This window comes from Gracilinanus agilis, chromosome 3, assembly GCF_016433145.1.
Source record: "Gracilinanus agilis isolate LMUSP501 chromosome 3, AgileGrace, whole genome shotgun sequence".
In the NCBI taxonomy this organism is placed as follows: Eukaryota; Metazoa; Chordata; class Mammalia; order Didelphimorphia; family Didelphidae; genus Gracilinanus; species Gracilinanus agilis.
Window position 1 is genome coordinate 164236346 of NC_058132.1, and position 19875 is coordinate 164256220.

The 19875-nt window shown below is 36.8% G+C and overlaps 1 protein-coding gene and 1 long non-coding RNA gene across 2 annotated transcripts in view; one reads left to right on the top strand and one right to left on the bottom strand.

The window, feature by feature from the left end:
- LOC123240643 overlaps positions 1-18384 on the top strand; it is a 35220-nt gene extending 16836 nt beyond the window's left edge. The window contains exons 2-3 of the long non-coding RNA XR_006505796.1: positions 11960-12087; positions 18302-18384. This is a non-coding gene — a long non-coding RNA (uncharacterized LOC123240643). The remainder of the gene's footprint in view (positions 1-11959; positions 12088-18301) is intronic.
- Positions 1949-19875, bottom strand: part of STT3A (STT3 oligosaccharyltransferase complex catalytic subunit A) — a 28869-nt gene continuing 10942 nt past the window's right edge. The window contains exons 9-18 of the mRNA XM_044668351.1: positions 19104-19284; positions 17943-18098; positions 17154-17245; positions 11878-12033; positions 10384-10572; positions 9046-9162; positions 8836-8938; positions 5323-5511; positions 4711-4826; positions 1949-2233 (exon numbers count right to left, since the gene is read on the bottom strand). Of these exons, the coding sequence (XP_044524286.1) occupies positions 2195-2233; positions 4711-4826; positions 5323-5511; positions 8836-8938; positions 9046-9162; positions 10384-10572; positions 11878-12033; positions 17154-17245; positions 17943-18098; positions 19104-19284 (1338 nt within the window). The 3' untranslated portion in view covers positions 1949-2194. The remainder of the gene's footprint in view (positions 2234-4710; positions 4827-5322; positions 5512-8835; positions 8939-9045; positions 9163-10383; positions 10573-11877; positions 12034-17153; positions 17246-17942; positions 18099-19103; positions 19285-19875) is intronic.

Below are 19875 nucleotides of genomic sequence, written 5' to 3' on the forward strand. Positions count from 1 at the left end.
GAGAATAAATGATCCTATAAAAATATGTTAAGGACACTGAAGTTTGAAATGAACTTGGGCTGGTGATGAATGTTAAGTGCAACAAGAAAGTGCTTTTTTAAAGTTATATTGGGGTCATGAGAAAGATCAAAAGATAGGAATACCATTTGAAGTGAACTGAACAATGAATGGCAGAAGGCAGACTTCTCTAATTCTTATTTTGCTCCTGTTTTCTCCATCAACGAGGATTTTTTTAACTTTTAAATTAAGTTGTGAAGTTAATAAAAATAGTTGAAAACCAAGATAAATAAGAAAATGATGAGAAAGAATCCAGTTATTTTCAATGAATTCAGGTTATCAGGCCCAAACTATACTTGCAGGATACTGAAAGAACCCTTGGATAAGGTGTTTGAGTTTGTCACTGATCCTTCAATGGATAAAAGGAGAGATCATAAAGAAGCCTATAGAAGATAGGTAAATGTCCCTATTTTCAAGAGGATGACTTCTACAATGTATATAGACTGATGAATATGACTTCAAATTTAGGCAAAAGTCTAGAACATTTTAAAGGCATAAGTGTGAATGTTTTAAAAGGGAAGCAATCACCAAGACCAAGCCTGGCTTCATCAACAAGTCATGCCAAACTAACCCAATTTCCATTTCTGACATAATTATTAGGTTGACAGATAAAAGATTGCTATAAGACATCTTTATATCCAGATTTCAGCAAAGGATTAGGCAAATTCTCCCATGCTAAACTTGTGAACGAGATGGAGATATAGGCTAGTCAATGGTATTATTAGGGATGTTCAAAACTGGTTCAAAAGACCAGACTCCAAAACTATCTTTGATAATTCTTTGTCATCTTGGAGAGAGTTCTCTAATGAAATGCTTCAAGGACTTTTCCTTTGCCTGCATCATGACTCAAATGAAGGCATAAACAGCATGATCAGATTCACAGATGACACAAAGCTAGTATGGCTAGCTAATGCATGAGGGACTAAAGATCCAAAAAGATCTTAACAGGCTAAATGCCTGAATCAAATAAAATTAAATTCATTGACACAAACTAAAAGTCTTATACTTCAGGATTTTAAAAAGTGACCTTCACAAATACAGGATAGAAGAGGCATGGCTAGCCAACAATTTGTGTGCAAAAGATCTGAAGGTAAACTCAATATGAGTCGACAGTGTGACAAGGCAGCCACAAAGGTTAATTTGATCTTGGGCTGCATGTTAAGAGGCAAAGTGTCCAGAATAGGAAAGGAAGGCAAGAGTCCTGCTGAACTCCAACTGAGTCACATTAGATCTATAATATATACTCAATTCTGAGCAAAAAATTTAAGGACTCTGGAGTTCGCCTGAAGAATATTCAGAAGAAGGTGAATCAGGATGATGAAAAGCTATTATAGGATCAATTGAAGGAACCAGAGATGTTTACCTGGAGAAGAGATGTCTTAAAGGAACATGATAGTTCAAGTATCTGAAAGCCTATAATACCGAAGATGAATTAGAATTGTTTTTCTTGGCCCCAGAGAGCCAAACTTGGAACAATGGGTTACAGAAAAGTCAATTTAAAAGTCAAAGTAAAGAAAAACTTCCTAACAATTAGAGCTAACCAAAAATAGAATGGGCAGCCTTTGGAGGTAGTATGTTTCCCTTTATTAATGGTCTTCAAGTGACGGAAGGTTAGATGACTACTTTTTGGGAATTTAGAGAGGGAATTCATGTATACATACATATTAATGGCCTCTGACATCCCATCCAACTCTTAGATTCTGTGAAGTACCAGATCCAGTCCATGGTAGTTTGGCTGATTTGAGAGAGAAGGAAATGGCTTTACCCTCAATTTATTTAGTTGAGGAATCTCTGTGCAAGTATCAGCTCTAACATCCTTCCTTCTCTCAAAGCAATGAGAATGTCTGCCTGTTTTGTGTCAGTCACATTAAGTCAAACCAAATAAGACACATTTAAAAATTTTTCTTCCCCCTTTAATTGACCATGGTAAAGCCATGACATATTTCATTTGGTAACCTGCTTATAATTATAAAAATCATTCCACCTGGCCCGGTCTATATTGTCCAGGGCAAAATTTCCAGGCAATTTCAATCCCATCCTGCCCTGTTCTTACAAACTGCATATAAAAAAACAATGTCTGCGGCATCCTAGGTGAAGACAAATTCAGTGCGATGCATACTGGAGGTGAAGATGATGATTATGTCCTTGACAAGCCTCTGTTGTCCAGGTCCTTTACCTGTAAAACAAATTAGATGCTTCAGCCCTTTGCAAGACCTGTTAAAATCAGGGAGCATCATTATTCAACAAAAACTATTAGGAAAACTAGAAAGTAGTCTGGCAGAAACTAGGTATCTATTAACATATCACACCATATACCAAGGTAAATTTCAAATGGGTAAAGACATATTGATATAAATAAATTAGAAAAGGATGAAGAAATTATTTATGGATAATGAATCACATCTATGAATAGAGGAAAAGTTAAGAACCAAACAAGAGATAAGGAGGTTCACAAGGTAAAAAAAATTGTGATTACCTAAAATTAAAAACATTCTATACCAGTGGTTCCCAAACTTTTTTGGCCTACCACCCCCTTTCCAGAAAAAATGTTACTTAGCCCCCTGGAAATTAATTTTTTTTCATTTTAATAGCAATTAATAGGAAAGATAAATGCACCTGTGGCCATCACCGTTCCCCTGGATCGCTGCAGAACCACCAGGGGGCAGTAGCACCCACTTTGGGAATTACTATTCTAAACAAACAAAACCAATGAAACTAAAATTTATAAGAACAGCCATTTTCCAGTTGACAGACAGAATATGAATTGGTAGTTTTCAGAAAAAGAAATCCAAGCCACCAATGATATTATGAAAAAAATTTTCTAAATCACTAATATCTGGAGAAATGCAAATTATAACAACTCTGAGGTACCTCAGAGATTACACCCATCTGACTGTCAAAGTTTAAAAAAAAAAAAAAAGGAAAATGGCAAATGCATGAGGTGCACTTCATCCGACTATTACAAAAAGCAATTTGAAACTATGCCCCAAAAGTTATTAAACTGTGCATATAGGGGCAGCTGGGTGGCTCAGTGGATTGAGAGTCAGGCCTAGAAAAAGGGAGGTCCTAGGTTCAAATTTGAACTCAGACCCTTCCTAGCTGTGTGACCCTGGGCAAGTCACTTAACCCCCATTGCCTAGCCCTTATCGCTCTTCTGCCTTGGAACCAATACATAATATTGATTCTAAGATGGATGGTAAAGGTTTAAAAAAAACACCTGTGCATATTCTTTGACTCAGGTAACACTATGTCTGTGGTCCAAAGAAATCAAAGAAAAAGTAAAAAGACCCATGTGTTCAAAAATATGTCTGGCAGATTTTTTTGTGGTGGCTAAGAATTGAAAATGAGGGAATGTCCATCAATTAGGAAATGTTTTAACAAGTTGTGATTTATGAAGATAATAGAATACTATTATGCTATGAGAAATCATGAAGAGGATGGTTCAAAGGAAGACCTATATGAACTGATGTAGAGTGAAGTAAGCAGAACAGGAAAACAATTTAATACAATAACAATATTGTAAAGACTAACAAATTTAAAAGACAGGAATTTTCATCAACATGACTAATCATAATTCTAAAGGATTCATGACAAAGCATGCTATCCTTCTCCAAATAGATTGTGGCATATTTTTTTGGACATATCTAATACAGAAATTTGTTCTACTTGACCATACATATTTACAAGATTTGTTTTTCTTGCTTTCTTAGTGGGGCAAGGAGGAGATGGTAAAGAGAGAATTTGGAGCTGCAAATGAAAAAATATTGAATTTTTAAAAATTAAAATAAAATCAAAGAGTATGTTCCTCTTGTAGTACTGGATGTGGTTCACCCAAAAGTGAGTTGAACATTTCTGCCAAACATGGCTTTGGTAATAAGCAAAAATTTTTCTTTCCTCAGAGAAACTGACTTCTGCTCCTTATTTTTGAGAATATCTAGGACTAAACTGTAAAATCAATATCCTTTAGTATATAATAACCAATTCTCACAATGTTTAAACAAGTCTATTTAGAAAAATAATGCTGCAAGAAATCCCTAAAGTACAGGAAGGTTTTTTTCTACTTAACTGTTAATAACCACAAATAAAATTATATATACACATGTGTAAAATACATATGTGTGTGTGTAGGTGTGTGTATGGAGATTCTGATTCAGTTATAAACTTTGTTAAGAGTTGCTTGTTCTCTATAGGGGGCAGCTGGGTGGCTCAGTGGATTGAGAGCCAGACATAGAGATGGGAGGTCCTAGGTTCAAATCTGGCCTCAGACACTTCCCAGCTGTGTGACCCTGGGCAAGTAACTTGACCCCCATTGCCTACCCTTACCACTTTTCTGCCTTGGAGTCAATACAGTATTGACTCCAAGATGGAAGGTAAGGGTTTAAAAAAAAAAAACAACCAGGGATTAATTCCAAAAAATACAGGAGTTAGTAATGACAAAGAAGGCAAAAATTCAGAACTAGAAAAGACCTTAGGAATGCTCTAATGCAACTTTATCATTTTACAGATAAGGAAAGTAAAGCCTAGAAAAAAAGGTTAAGTCATTTGCTCCAAAATCACATAACTACTAAATACCAGTATTCAAATTCAGGTTTTCTAAGCCTGAAGACAAATCCAGTGCTTTTTCCCATATGCAACACTGTAGCATACACTAACCTTGTATATCCTGACAAGCCAATGTTCTGTGGTATATGCTTCTTCTAGGACATCAAGCTCAAAATCTTTGTTACCAATCTCAGCATTTCTGACCCTATCATAACCAGGTGGACGCTCTAGGAAGGGGGTGAAAAAGAGACATAAGCCAATATTTATATCTGAAGATATCTGCTGGAGTATATGTTAATAAAAATTGTGAAGGCAAAGAATGAGAAGGGGGTATCATAGAACACATTCTCTCTTTTCTCAAAGACAGACAAGAAGTGGCCTTTAGTCCCCTTGAGGAATTATAAAATTAATGAGAGGGTCAAGTAACTAGGAAGACAGAACATGCTAATACTCCAAAAGAGTGTGTGAGAAACTCATATAGGGGTCTAAATGGCATTCTTAGCATCAAAGTTTTCCTTCCGTAGAAGAGATTTCAATGGTTAAGCCCCTAAACCCAATGGAGAACTTTTTTCTGGTATAGCAGTAATATATGCAAAGTTAAGAGATGATTTTATGGCTGTAACAAGTTTCCCTCAAAGAAGCAGGCTTCAGAAGTTGTAGCCCTTGTCCTATTCCAGCCCACATCATTCCCATTCTTTATTTACCACACTGCCTTTTACTCACTGGCTTCTGTGTAGACCTGTCCGAAGCGGTAGTAACACATCTTGTACATGAGACAGTTGAGGAGCACTGGGGAACCTTCTCGATCAACACGGAACTCCCCAGTCGGAGTATAATAGTCATGCTCCTTGATGTGCTTGCCTGTGTCTGTGCTTCCCCCAATCCGGACCATCCACAGAAACTTGTTAATGTCTACAAAACATAAGGAAACCAGTTTTTTCACACTTATGTCAAAACTAGACAAATAAATTCTCATAAGTGTCCCTATTTCCAAGGAAATTTCCTCTTGTTATCAAAAGGTATTTTTTCTTGTCAGGGACAAATTATCTAATTCTAACCAGTATAACAAGCAGTAGAGGAGGGAAGGGGGAGATAAGACACTATGTTTACTGTTCTAACAGAAGACTTTCCCCACCACATGTGAGACAACAAATCCCAAACATGACATCCTTAAACTGACACTGAGGAAGAACACATAATGGTACAATAACTAACTATAGGCCCCCAGGAGATATAGGATAGATAACTGGCTACTTGTATCTTTGCCTTGTTAGCCACAAAACCTGAAACTGCTTTCAAAAATATACATGTATGAGGACCACTGACAAAGTATATACATCAGAAACTATTCCCAAGTTCTTACCCTATCAAGTGAGGCCATTTCATCACCCTCAATGTTGTCCCCTTTGCCAAACACACCAAAACACAGGATTTAAAGATTAATTTTGGCAAAAAGGTTAGTTTGGAAGCACTCTACTGGCACATTAGAAGAATTGTGCTGCTTCCTAAGGAATGCATATGCGTTTAGGTAGGCAATATAACATTCAAGTCTACATCACCATTTCTGGTGAGGCATAAAATTCGTAATCTGTACTGATTGTGTAGTCAGGGATAAAGAGAATTCCAGAGTACTGAATCCCATTCTCTAGGTATTATTAGACTAGCAGTCCATAGGACACTGGGGTTGTTTGTGGCTACCTGTCTGGTAGTCCCCAATGTAGAATCCTGAGGTATTTTAGGGATGGGAGGGTGGAGAGGATCAAGGACAATGGAAAGGATAGTCCACTACTCAAAGATGAACCTTCCAGTAGTCTAAAAAAAAGGAAAAGTGTGAAATATGGTCTCATATCACACTATTTCAATTTGCTCAGAGAATCTAGACTCTGATCACATTTTTATTTTGTTGTGTGACCTACAGGCCAGCTAGACAATATATATTTCATAGAAAATGAACAATAATGAAATTGAGGGAGAATTGAGCTTGCAGAAGTTTGATATTTTCCATAACAGACATTAAAAGGAATATTTAAAATATAGATGCAGGGATATTTAGGATAAGATAATGATATTTAAGAAACATAATTTCATAATAAGAGGCATAACTATCAAGTAATTAGACAAACTACCAAGATGTAAACACTTGAATGACTATTATTTCCTTTAAAAAAAATCTCCTTAGAAGGCTTTACATTTATTCCAATGGTGCTGCCAATATGCTAAACATCTTTGGAATTCCTCTTTTGGAAGTGTCTACAGAAACTGTCACCTCTTTTGAGCAATCCTTGTAGTACCAAATCTTAATCACAAGAGTGGATTTGATTTTCTAAAATAATAAAAAAAAATCACGTGATGTTGAGTCTGATGATGAATAAGGTGAGGGACCAAATGGGATATGGTTATATTTAGTCAAAAAATTTCACAAAACATAACACGAGCTGGAGTACTATTATGGTGAACAATTCTATCACTGACCTATAAACTGTTTTCTTTATCACTACATAAACTCATTCAAATCCTTTAGAATTTCTACATTATAAGTTTAACTGGTCACAAAGATACAAAATCTACATGAATACCAATAAAATAAAAGAAACAAATCTACATTATAACTCCCTAAGAATTTGACATGGACACTTTCCTGAGTCTACTAGACTCAGGAAATTGGAATTTTCCACTTGCAGACTTTGACACTTTACTCTTGGATAATGTTGTGACATACTGCATCACCAGTTATTATTTTCCTCAAAAAAGCATTAAGTATGTCAAACTTCCCTTGAAAGATAAATTTTCATTGTTTCTATTCATCAGAACAAATACATAGCTCAATCTGTGGAAATTTTCTTGCAAAACAAGTCTGCTCCTTTAACTAAAGATAATTTTGTAGCCACCATTCTCACTGTTAATGATTCATTTGAAAACCAAACCTTTGACCTTTTTAACATTTTTGTCACTCCTATAAGGATGACTGCTTCTTGCAATATCACATTTTCCTCACTTTCTCTAATTTTTTTGTATCAGCTAAAGGAATTTGATCTTGATCTTCTATTTCCAGATTTTCTTTTATTTTGCTAAGTGCCTTATCTGCAAATATTTTTATATCCTTTGTATTAAGAGAGATACTAATTTTAAACATATAAAAATATGTATTTCTTTTTGGAAAGGCAAATCCAACAATGACTTACTTTAAGTTCTTAAGTATTACTGTTGCAAGTTGTAACATGCTGTTTCACTTCCCTGCCTTGATGATCTTTCCTCTATTTCTATACACTCCCCAAAGAAAATCTCATTACTATGTAGTCACACCTAATATAGTAGATGAGACCTGAAGGGCAATGAATTGATCTCTAAGACCCTCCCAGCACTAAGTTTAATCTTGTGTTCTATGTCAATGCCACTTGCATTAGGAAGCAGGAACCATCAATAATGTTATCTTAAGAATACAGAATATGTCTGATAATGTGTGTTTAAGTAAAATAGAATTATCCCAGCAGCTATGTAATCTCTTTGACATCAAATACAAGGGATATACAAATACATACATCAGTTGTTGCCCATTGGGACAGACATAACTCCCTCTAGAATGGCAAGAATCTATGGTCAAGAATAGAGACTACTGGGGGCAGCTGGGTGGCTCAGTGGATTGAGAGCCAGACCTAGAGATGGGAGGTCCTAGGTTCAAATCTGGCCTCAGACACTTCCTAGCTATGTGACCCTGGGCAAGTCACTTGACCCCCATTGCCTAGCCCTTACCACTCTTCTGCCTTGGAGCTAATACACAGTATTGACTCCATGATGGAAGGTAAGGGTTTAAAAAAAAAACCAAACAAATAAACAAATAAAATAAAAAAGAATAGACTACTGTTTAGAGTAAAAGAAAACTAATCATTTACTCCAATCCCATAAGGCACCTGAATAATTTGGGAGTATGGAGCTCCCAATATCAGTTATGTAGTCAGTTTTAGTATGACAGGCCTAAAAAAAAAAATCACCATTTGAACACATGGTTTCAGTTTCACTATATACTCAACTGGTTATTTATTTTATATGCTGAAGCAAACACTAAGTAGAGTGAGCCTTTGGCTCCAAATGATCAGCCTTTTTTCTAAATAAGATAGTGCCAAGAGGAATTATTAGTGAGGGACAAAAAAAGAGAAGCTTGAATTTAAAAGTCCTATTTAGGATTTATTTACTATGTCCACCCAGTGAAATCATCCATAAGATTATCAAGGACATTACCATCAGAAGAATATCCAGTGAGGCCACCAAATATAACCAGCACATAACTGACATCAAGCTCTCTCATGATCTCATAGGCCTTCTCTTCTGTAGATGCCATAGCCTAGAAGAATAAAGAGATAGTTCAGTTCAAAGAAATACTGATTTCTCTTAAGAAATATTTCCTACCAGGACTCATATTCAGAATGCATGAAGAGTCTCTCTAATTACCTGGCCTACTCGAGAAATGTGAGTATTGTTCCACGTGTTGTTGTCCACTAGGATTGTCCTATTTGCCATAGCTGTGATCTGGTAGCCATAATCCCACCATGACATGATCTTTGCATCCTGGAAAGATGGTAAAGAGCAACATTAGAAACTAGGTTCCTGCTTTCATGTATGTTGTTAGGGATGTAGGAAAGTGAAAGGAAAGAAGGCATCTTTTACCCACAAATGAAAGTAAAATGATATCCAATTAATTAGTCTAATAAGAGTATAGTATTCCTGACCTAAAATAAACCTTGGATAACTAACTCAACATTTTCATGTAACCATGAATTCAAATCCTATCTCCCTCAGACCTACAGCCAAACTCACTTTCTACTAGGGAAATGAGAAGGAAATCATTTACTGAATAAATAACAATGACAGCATTGTTACAAAAAGAATGATGCATAGGAGAAAGACAGCCAGGAGTTGAATGTTGGAAGGATGAAGAATATGAAAATCAAACATTTATCAAGTGCTCAGTTGAAGTCAGGCACTGTGCTAGATGCTAAGAATACACAAAATTAATAATTAAATGTGATCCTGCACTCAAAAACCTGACAAACTGGGGAGATAAAAGTTAGGGACACAAATAACAACTGCTCCTTTCATCTATATAGCACCTACAATTTCAAATTAGAATGTGGGAATTGGATGGAAAAGATACAAAATGTTATAAAAAACTTTAAAAAAAAAGAAAAAATTTGGGGAACTGGGGAAAAGAGACTAGAAAGGACAAGAATGCTGTTGTCAAACAGTGGAAAGGCAAGTATGTAGGAGAGACTAAACAAAGGGCAAAGTTAAATTCTACATTTACTTGGTATTTCAGAGTATGACCAGTATCAAGTTCAACTCAATGACCAACTCAATTTTTTTAATCTACAAAATATAGGATTGAGCTAGATCAGCTAGATCACATAATACTGTGTATTGGCTCCAAGGCAGAAGAGTGCTAAGGGCTAGGCAATGGTAGTCAAGTGACTTGCCCAAGGTCACACAGCTGGGAAGCGTCTGAGGCCAGATTTGAACCTAGGACCTCACGTCTCAAGGAATGGCTCTCAATCCACTGAGCCACCCAGCTGCCCCCTTAAATGCATAACATAAAATAAATAAGGTTGCAATTATCAAAATATTTTTTATAATAAATCTGTAGATTCCTGATTAAGAACTTATATAGTAAATGACTTCTAAAGTCCTTCCAACCATAAGAATCTAAGATTGTATTCAGTCAGGACTTAGTGCAGCTGGAAATTGGTACCCTCACCATCAAACCAACTTTCCCATCCGTTTAACTCTCTTTACCTCTGGAGTGTTGTGCCTAAGCCAGTAGTATGCTTCTCTGAAGTCATCAAATATGATCCTGCTTCCATCTCCACCTCGGGCAGAAAGCACAATAGAGGGAGAAGAGTAGGCTTCACTGGTGACCCATGTTGAATGGAAAGTATAGGTGATGAGGAAAAAAGCCATGACCAAGATCATCCCACTTGCAACCTAAGGAAGAAATAAGTCCCATAAAAGACATCACCCCAAGTTTCTGATTCATTTCTCAAACTGTGTTCTTTATCACAGTAATTTCAAATCTAAAAACCATAGTTTCTCTTACACAATTAAACATGTATACTAGATGAACCAAAACAAGAACTTAATTAAATAAATCCCAAAGGACACAAAACTGTGTCTCTCTTGGCATGTCAGAGAGGAAATTCCAAAAAGATGAATGCTACCATAGAAATACCCCCAAAATAATGTTCTAGAGATTGTAAAAAGATAAGCACAGAAATTCAAATTCAGTGTTGGTAGATATATAAACTAGTCCTACTATTCTGGAAAGTAATTTCAAATCATACTAAGTTACTAAAATGTTCACACTCTTTGACTATGAGATCCACCACTAGGCATCTACTCCAGAAAAGGTCAGTGACAAAAAGAAAATACTGATATATTTTGATATTTATAAGGTCTTTTTTGTATTAGTAAAGCACTAGAAATAAAGCAGATCCTCTTCAAATGAAAAATGGCTAAACAAAATGTGGTTCCATGAATATAATGGAATATTACTGTTTACTGTAAAAAATTAATATTAAGAATACACAGAAGCACAGAAAAACCAATGTACATTTATACAAACTGAAATAAGCAGCATCAAGAAAACAACATACACAACAATTCAAATGAAATATCAACAACTAGACAACAATCAATATTGAACACTTTGAAATCATAGTAACAAAGCTTAGCCCCAAAGAAGAGATAGGAGAAGGCAACTTTCCTTGAACTTTGTGGAGGTGGAAGAATATGGGTGTGGGATACTGCATATAATGTTAGTATTCTAGGAGAGCTGATATTATTAAAATGGGTTTTTTTGATCACTTCTTTTATTCTTTATTATAAAGGATGGCTCACTGGGAGTTGGGGGAAGAGTATATTAGAAAATGTAAGTCATCTAAAAGACAGCAATAAAAATGTTTTTAAATTTTTAAATAAATTCCATCTATACAACTCTGGAAGACAAAAAATAGAAGCAACAGCTTCTTAATTCTATCTATGATAAAAATGAAAACAGCTCATTTATATAGTGCTTTAATTACCATAACAATAAGAAATCAAATTATGGAGGGTTTTATAAATACACTTAGAACTAGAGAGACTGCTGATAAAGACTGGCAAGCATCTATTATATTATCTTTCTATGATTCCTACCAGCTAACAATTATGCCATTGATAAAGTGGTCCTATGCTACCTAAAAGCAACAATTAACCAATTCCAACACATTCTACTCACTAGTCAATGCTTACCTCATTCTTGATAGGATAGGTAGAGTCCTGTTGCTTCTTATTCTTCTTATCTGGGCGACTAATATCCAGGTTTTTCATGTAGGTAGAGAGGACCTGGGAGACCCCAATTCCAGAAAGAATGCACATCACTGGGGCGAGAACTAGCATCAGACGTACCTAGAAAGGAGAAAGGAGAAAGGAAGCATAATTGATAACACATCACCTCCACAGGTATGTAAAATTCTTTCTCGAGCTCTCTCATAATTCTATAAATCTATAAACAATCTAACACAAATCAATCATTAACAATTATTTATTAAATGCTTACTCTATGCCAAATGCTACAAAAGCTAGGAATAGAAAGACAAAAATGAAAAAGTCTCTACTTTCAAGGGACTAACATTTCATTAGGAGAAATAACACATATACATGTAAGTATATACAAAATATATCATATGCCAAAGGAAATACAAGTTAATTTCAGCTGAGAGGCACTAGCAGCTGAGGTGTGTGTGTTGAGGATGGAGGGCAGAGGAAATCATTAAGGATCTCAGACCTTTGAAGGAAGCTATAGGTTCTATATAGAGGCAGAAGTGAGAAAGAAGTGCATTCTAGGCTTGGGGGACAATCAGTTTAAAAACAGAAATGATAAAGAGAAAGAATATCATGCGTGAGGGAACAGCAAGTTCAATCTGGCTGAACCATCAAGTAAATGAAGGGGAGTAATGTATAAGTTTGGAAAGGTACAACGAAACACGGTCGTGAAGGACTTTAGATGCCAAAAAAAAAGAATGTATATTTGATCCCAGAAGCAAAAGGAAGTCACTGCAGTTTTTTGTTCAAGGGAGTAAAGAGGTCAGCCTGTCTTTTAAGAACATCAACTTGGCAGCAGAGTGAAGCAAAGACAGGTGAGAGGAAAATATTGAAGCAGGGAGATATTAAAAGGCTTTTACAGGGAACAGCTAGGTGGCTCAGTGAATTGAGAGCCAGGCGTAGAGACAAGAGATTCTGGGTTCAAATGTGGCTTCAGACACTTCCTAGCTGTGTAACCCTGGACAAGTCACTTAACCTGTATTCCCTAGCCCTTGCCACTCTACTGCCTTAGAAATAATAACAGTATTGATTCTAAGACAGAAGGTAAGGTTTTGGGTTTTTTTAAAGGCTATTACAAGAGTCCAGGTGAGAGGTAATGAGAGTCTGAACTGGAGTGGATTGGCTATCTGAGTGAAAAGAAGTGGTCAAATGTGAAAGATGCCGTGAGGTAATATTAACAAGACTTGGCTAACCTTATATGTGGCGTGAGGGTTAATAAGGAATTAAGAATGACTCTGAGATAAGAATTTGGTATCCAAAATATATAGCTAATAAGCAGATATACTTAAGACCAAAAGAAATTCCCCAAAAGATAAGTGGTCAAAGAATGCAAACAAATATTCTAAAAAGAATTGTAAACTATTAACAACCATATGAAAGAATGCTCTAAGTCATTAATAATAAGAGAAATTGCACATCAAAACAGCCCTATGGTTTCACTGCATCCCTTAAACCACAGCAAATTGGCAAAAATTACAAACAAGAATTATGGTCAATGTTGGAGGAATAAAGAAAGACTGGCAAACTAACATCCTGTTGGTGGAGCTATGAATTAGTACAAGCAATCTGAAAAGCAATTTGGAATTATGCAAATAAAGTGGCTAAAACAGTTCAACTCTTTGACCCAGAGAGAGAGGTTCCATATACACCAAAATATTTATAGCAGCATTTTTAGAGGGAGTAAAGAACTGGATACAAAGTAGATGTATACTATCACTTGGGGTGTGGGGAGATAGCTAAACAAATTGTGGTACGTGAATGTAACAAAGTATAACTAATTGTGCCATAAGAAATGATAGATATAATGAATGCAAAGAAGCATAGAAAGTCTATATGAATTGCTACAAAGTGAAGCAAGCAGAACCAAGAAAATAATATATACAATGACTACAATGTAAATGGAAAAAACTGTTGTTATTTACCACAAAGCATATAAAAATGAATGTAACAAAATTTCAGAAAACAAGCTTGGCTCCACAAAAGAGACAGAAAAAGATACTTCCCCCACACCCTGTGGGTGAGAGGGGGATCAAGGTCCATATGTGTAGACTATTACATATACCATAGGATTTTTTGTTTAATGTATGGATCAATTTTGCTGATTTGCTTTTCTTTTAAAAAATTATTTGTCCTAAGAGATGATTCTCTGGGAGAGGGAAGAAACAGAGAGGGGAAACTATGTGATATAAAAATAAAAGGCATCAATAACCATTTTTTTAAAAAGAAAATGACCCCAAGATTGCAAACCTGAGTGACTAGAAGGATAGTGCCCTTGACATAAACAGGGTTAAACTAAGGTGATTAGTTAATCTTCATAAATCCCCAGAAATATCATGTCCTCACAGAGGAAATCTTTGGAGAGAACCTAATTCTTTGACACAAGGTTGGGGAAAAATCTATGAAAGAAAGTAACTAACTAACATTAACTAACTCATCATGCCACCCTACATCATATAAGTGAGCTTTTTGAAGAAAATCTACAAAAAACATAGACACCGACCCTTTCACCATCATTGAACTAGGAAAAGGATAATAAAAATTAGTAATACCATAACCTTCCATTACCACCAACCTAAGACCTGGGGCAGAGCTGTTTTCACTTCTTAGGGATGTTGAGAAAACTGTCTAATAGCCAGCAAATTCCCACTTCCAGTTTGAAATCCTTTGGAACTGAAGGCATCATTGGCAAGAATTTTTTCTCCTGTCACCACTCCCTCAAGCCTACCCCACCCCCCTATCTCTTGAGTCTCTATTCTTCTGGAACCCCTACATTAACAAATTTCTCTTCATATTAAACTACTTCTTTTCACACCTTCATTTTTTTTTACTCACAGAAACCCAGTTCTCTCTAGGATGCAGTAACTGCATCCTAGAGCCACTGTAACAGATGTCCTTTCTTCTCTTATGCTCCCCAATACACTGGTCCAGGAAGGCATAGGTATATTCATTGCTCAATTTCCTTTTTAGACCCTCTATGTGTCAACATTCAGTCACCACTCCCTCCTCTAAACCCTTACTCTTATTAATTGGCTCCTAGGCATTCTCCCTTCTTTCTCAAGGAATTCAGCAACTGGATAGTCTTCCTCTATACAACTTTTGCCCTCATTTAACAAACATGCTTATGTTACCTCAATCACTCATTAACCGTGCCAATGTATTTATATAACCCAGGTTTTCATTCATCTTAGTCACACACAAGAAGTCATAATCTTCATCTCACCAGTCATCCTTCATTCTCCAGCCTTAGTCACTACATCCCTGCCCAGGTACCCTTCCTGCCCATACCTCCATTTCTCACTTCTTAACTCCCCTTTTATGTTATTTTCCCTCATTAGAATATAAGCTCCTTAATGGCAGGACCTTAGGAGTTTTTTGGATTCCATTTGTACTTTTAGCACTTACTACAGTGCCTGGAACAGAGTTAGTGCTTGATACATCCTTGCTGATGGATTGACATCTATCCCCTCAACTTATCATCTTACAATTTAGCCAAACTCCCAAGAAAAGCTGTCTTCACTTGTTGCCTCTATTTTCTCACCTCCACTCATTTTCCAACTCTGCTCCCACCAAGACTACCATCAATCTTAGTGGCTAAATCTAATAGCCTTTCCTCAGGCCTCATCATTCTTGATATCTCTATAGTGCAGAACACTATTTACCACCCTTAACCCCCATTTCAATAATCTCTTCTCCCTCCACTTTCATGATACTCTTCTTTCAGGGTTCTCTTCCTACCTGTCTGATGACTCTTATTCTCAGTCTTTGTAGGATCTTCTTTTGTCCCCTAAGTAAGAGTATTCTCCTGGGCTTTGTTGTGGGCCCTCTTCTCTCTCCAAACTCTCTATAATCTTATATGTGTATTTGTTGTCTCCCCCATTAGAACCTAAGCTCCTTGGGAACAGGAATTATTCTTTGTATTTGTATCCCTAGCACAATGCATGGTACATAGTAGGTGCTTTAATAAATGCTTCTTTATTAATTGTTCAATTATTTCTACACAGATAACCTTCAAACCTAAATTTCTAACTCTCATCTCTCAAACCCTTAAGTTCTTCATCAACAACTACCTGCTAAATAGCTTCATCTGATTAAATGTCCAATAGTATCTCAAACTTAGAATATCCAAAACAAAAATCACTTACCTCTTCCTCTTAATTGCCCTGTCAAGGGCACAAACATTCTCCTAATCACCCAGATTTACCTCGGCCTCATTCAACTCTTTACTTTCCCTCATCCATTCAGTTGCTCACATTTATCCTTTTATCTCTAGTCAAATAGCTACATACCCACCCCCCATAATGTATACTCACATCACTCCCATCCTAAACATCTGCAAGAGATTCCTATGTGCTCTCCCTGCATCCAATTCACTTTCACATCTGCTGCCAAAACAACCTTCCTAAAACACAAGTCTGAACAGTTCATCCCTGACAAAAAATCTAAATGACTCCCTACTGCCTATAGAATCTAGTGCAAACATTTTTGTTTAGCAATGAAAATGTTTCAGTCTATCTCCAATTCACCTTTCTAGACTTACTTCACCGTGCCACTTCCCCCCTCTACCCACATGCATTTTATGTTCTAGCCAAACTGGTCTTTTTTGTTTCTCTGTGACATTCCCTCCTGATCTTTGAACCTTTAACAAAGATTGCCCATGAATGGCATATTCTCTACCCTCATTCCTGTGTCAGTATCCCCAACTTCTTTCAAGACTCAGCTCAGGTAACACATAGTCTATATCTTTTCTATTCCTCCAGCTATGAGTTCTCCACACAATTTCAAGTCACTACTGCCAAAATTATTCTGTATATCACTGTATTTACATTCTGAATTCATGTTGCATCCTGTTAAAAGAATATAAGCTTCCTGAGAGCAGAAACTATTTTGTTCTTGTATCCTTAATGCCTAACACAATGCTTTGCAGATAGTAGGAGATTAACACATACATGTTGAATTGAATCATGAATCCAAGAAAGTTAAATGGGATCACTGGAATATGTTGGTGCCTATAGAACCATTTATAGACAGGGGCAATACCAGTAGGACTTTATCTTCCCTAAAGAGCTTTAAAGCTAAGACCTTCAAAATCTCAAAATAAGACACTCACTTCTATCTGCCAAAAATCTCTAAATACTTTGAATCTCACTAAGCAGGATGAAAAACATTGAGGAAATGGGGGAAAAGGCACAGAGGATATTTCTCACCATGACAGCTGAAAAGTACATGCTGGTCACACCATACATGATGATAAAGATCCGGGCATCAGACAAGTTGCTAAAGCAGTAATAGAGACCAACTGCAAAAGAGGGAAGGAAATAAATGTCATATCCACTGTGGAAAAAAAAAAACTCAAAATGTACCTCTAGAGAGGAAAAGAACATTAAGTTCCACCTTAAAGATAGCATACTAGGGCTGTGGTGGCAAACCAAAGGCACATTGCCAGAGGGAACACTTAGCACAGAGTTTAGCAGAATTACTAGAAAGCCAGAAGGACTCCAGGCCAGGCTGCTCCCCTCCCCCTCTCCACGCACACCTGAGGACATCACCTGCCCCTCTAAAAGGTTCTCCATCACTATCACTAAAACTAGGGTTTCCAAAGTTATTTGTATAGAAGGCAACTTGACAAATGACCAACTTCCTTGTGAAAGCTCTTTTAGACAGGAGTATGAAATTGTGACAATGTTCTTAAACAAAATGAATTTTGAGAAAAAGCAAGAAAAGATACCTTCTACAGAGCCTTGCAGAACAAGAATAAGAATTAAATGTTTTGTTGGATACCTGTCCCAACAAGCTTGCTAGTGTCATTCCCAACCCCTCCTTTTCTCTCTCTTCTTTATTTCTTTTCTCCTTCAAATATGTAAGAAATATTTTTAGCAATTCTCTATGCAACATAAGGAAAAGAAATAGTGCGTCTGTTGGGAAGTTTATAGGTTTAATTTCTTGTAATAATTTCTGCCAAAGAGGACAAATCAGAGATTTCAAGGTAAACAGACCTGGGAACATGAAGACTAAGAGCTGAAGGTCAAAATAGTAAGAGGACCAAGTGGTAGGTTGATGCTCAGACACAGAGGCAATGATAGGGATGTTGTTCTTAGCATAAGAAGGATCCAGCAGAGAGTAGAAACGACCCGTCCAGGGAGAAATTTTTCCTGGTAGAAAAAAGAGAAAAATTCATATTTCACAGAAACTCTTAAGACAGCAAATATCTAATTCAACCCAACCTTATTCATTTTCTCATCCAAGAAGATATTCTCAAGAGCCATTCAATACCTCAAATTAAGTTATCAGATAAAAATTCTATCAGTTTCTCATATTTTGCTTTGAAGTTTTCACTCTCTTCTCTCCATTTTAGACCAAAGTGAGAATGCTTCTGTCAACGTGCACAGAGAACAGAAAAAAACAATGAATTTTTGCTGAGGAAAATGGAACAAGGGCATTTCCATTTACCTGGAATATCACCTTCCTAAATTTGGGGGCCAGAGTAATCCTAGACTTTGAAGAAACACTAAAAGAACAAACCTGACCACTGTGCTCAGTTACCTTGAACAAAACAGCAAATAGGGCTCGGTCAGGCTCCATCTTGGGAGTATATATATAGACTCCAAAACAAATAGAGAATTGGAAATGCTGAGTAAAACAACTGGTCTTCCCCAATATAGAGGCTCTACTTACACATGAATAAGAGAAAGATATCCCAGTATGTAGGTAGGGGTATAACAGAAAAGGCAAAGATTCATACTCCTCCACAAACCATTGAAAATGGACAAAGAAAAGATAAGAGGGGAAATATTAGCAAGGCAGACTAGGTTGTCACTTGATTATCCAGCTATAATTTTCTTGAAGTCAGAAGTGAGCTTGACAGGACATTCTCAAGATATACTCAATCCTCAGACAATAGAAGAGGCTGGACTCAGAAGATTTTGGTATTTTGGGAACCAAATCAGAGTAAGTATTCAAAACAATCTCAAATAAAACATAAGCAGAGAGTAGGGGAAAAGGGACAAGATATGTGGAGTGAATCTCCTTAGGACAAGGAAGAGTACTCTCCAATATCCAAACTCCTTGAAGCTTATTACACTTCTGTGCCTAGAGGTAAATTTGCCACTGAGTAAAACAGAGAGCTTTGCCTTTCTATGGTCAGAGGTCCCCCCTACCTGTCAGCATGAGGACAGCTCCCAGAGTGAGCAGGACGAAACCCACCAAGGAGATAACACTTCGGAAGAGGACTTCAAATTGTTGAGGATTCAGCTTGCTACGCAGGTAGTCCACAAAGGCGTGGATCTGGCACAGACCAAAGACCCCAAAGGCTGCCATGTGCTCTGATGATAGGACAGGCTGTGAGGAAGAAGCACTATGAATTGTATCCAAGGCATAAGGGATAGATGATATAGCCCCAGAGTTTCAGTCTATACCAAGATCAAACTCAATCCAGAGGGGTAAGCATATGGGTAGACTAACCTCCAAGGTAACCTAGAGTGACCACTCCAGAACAGGGCCCCATCCATCTTAAAGTCTCTGAAATAGCTTAGATAGGAAACCACTCAGAAAGTTTCTGTTTGTCTTTGCAGTTGAAAATTACCAAGGATGAGCCCTGTACACTCACTGGAGGACTTTGCCTTTGGTCTCTTATTGGCTAACAAGGGAAGGATAATTTTTTTATTCCTTTCAACTCATCTCTCTTCAAAACCTATCCCCAGCCAAATTTAGGCTAAACTAACCCAATGAAGGTGATAGAGAAAAGACACCATCAACAAACTTCCTTAAAACCTTAGCATGTAAAGAGGGATTCCAGGAGGTAATAAAGCTGACCCCACAACCCAGAATTACACAACTATTGCTCTACTCCCATCATTACAAACTAAGTTAGATTTTAGATCAGTCAGTGCTAATTTAGGAAAAGGTTAAAGGGCTGATATTTCCACATAG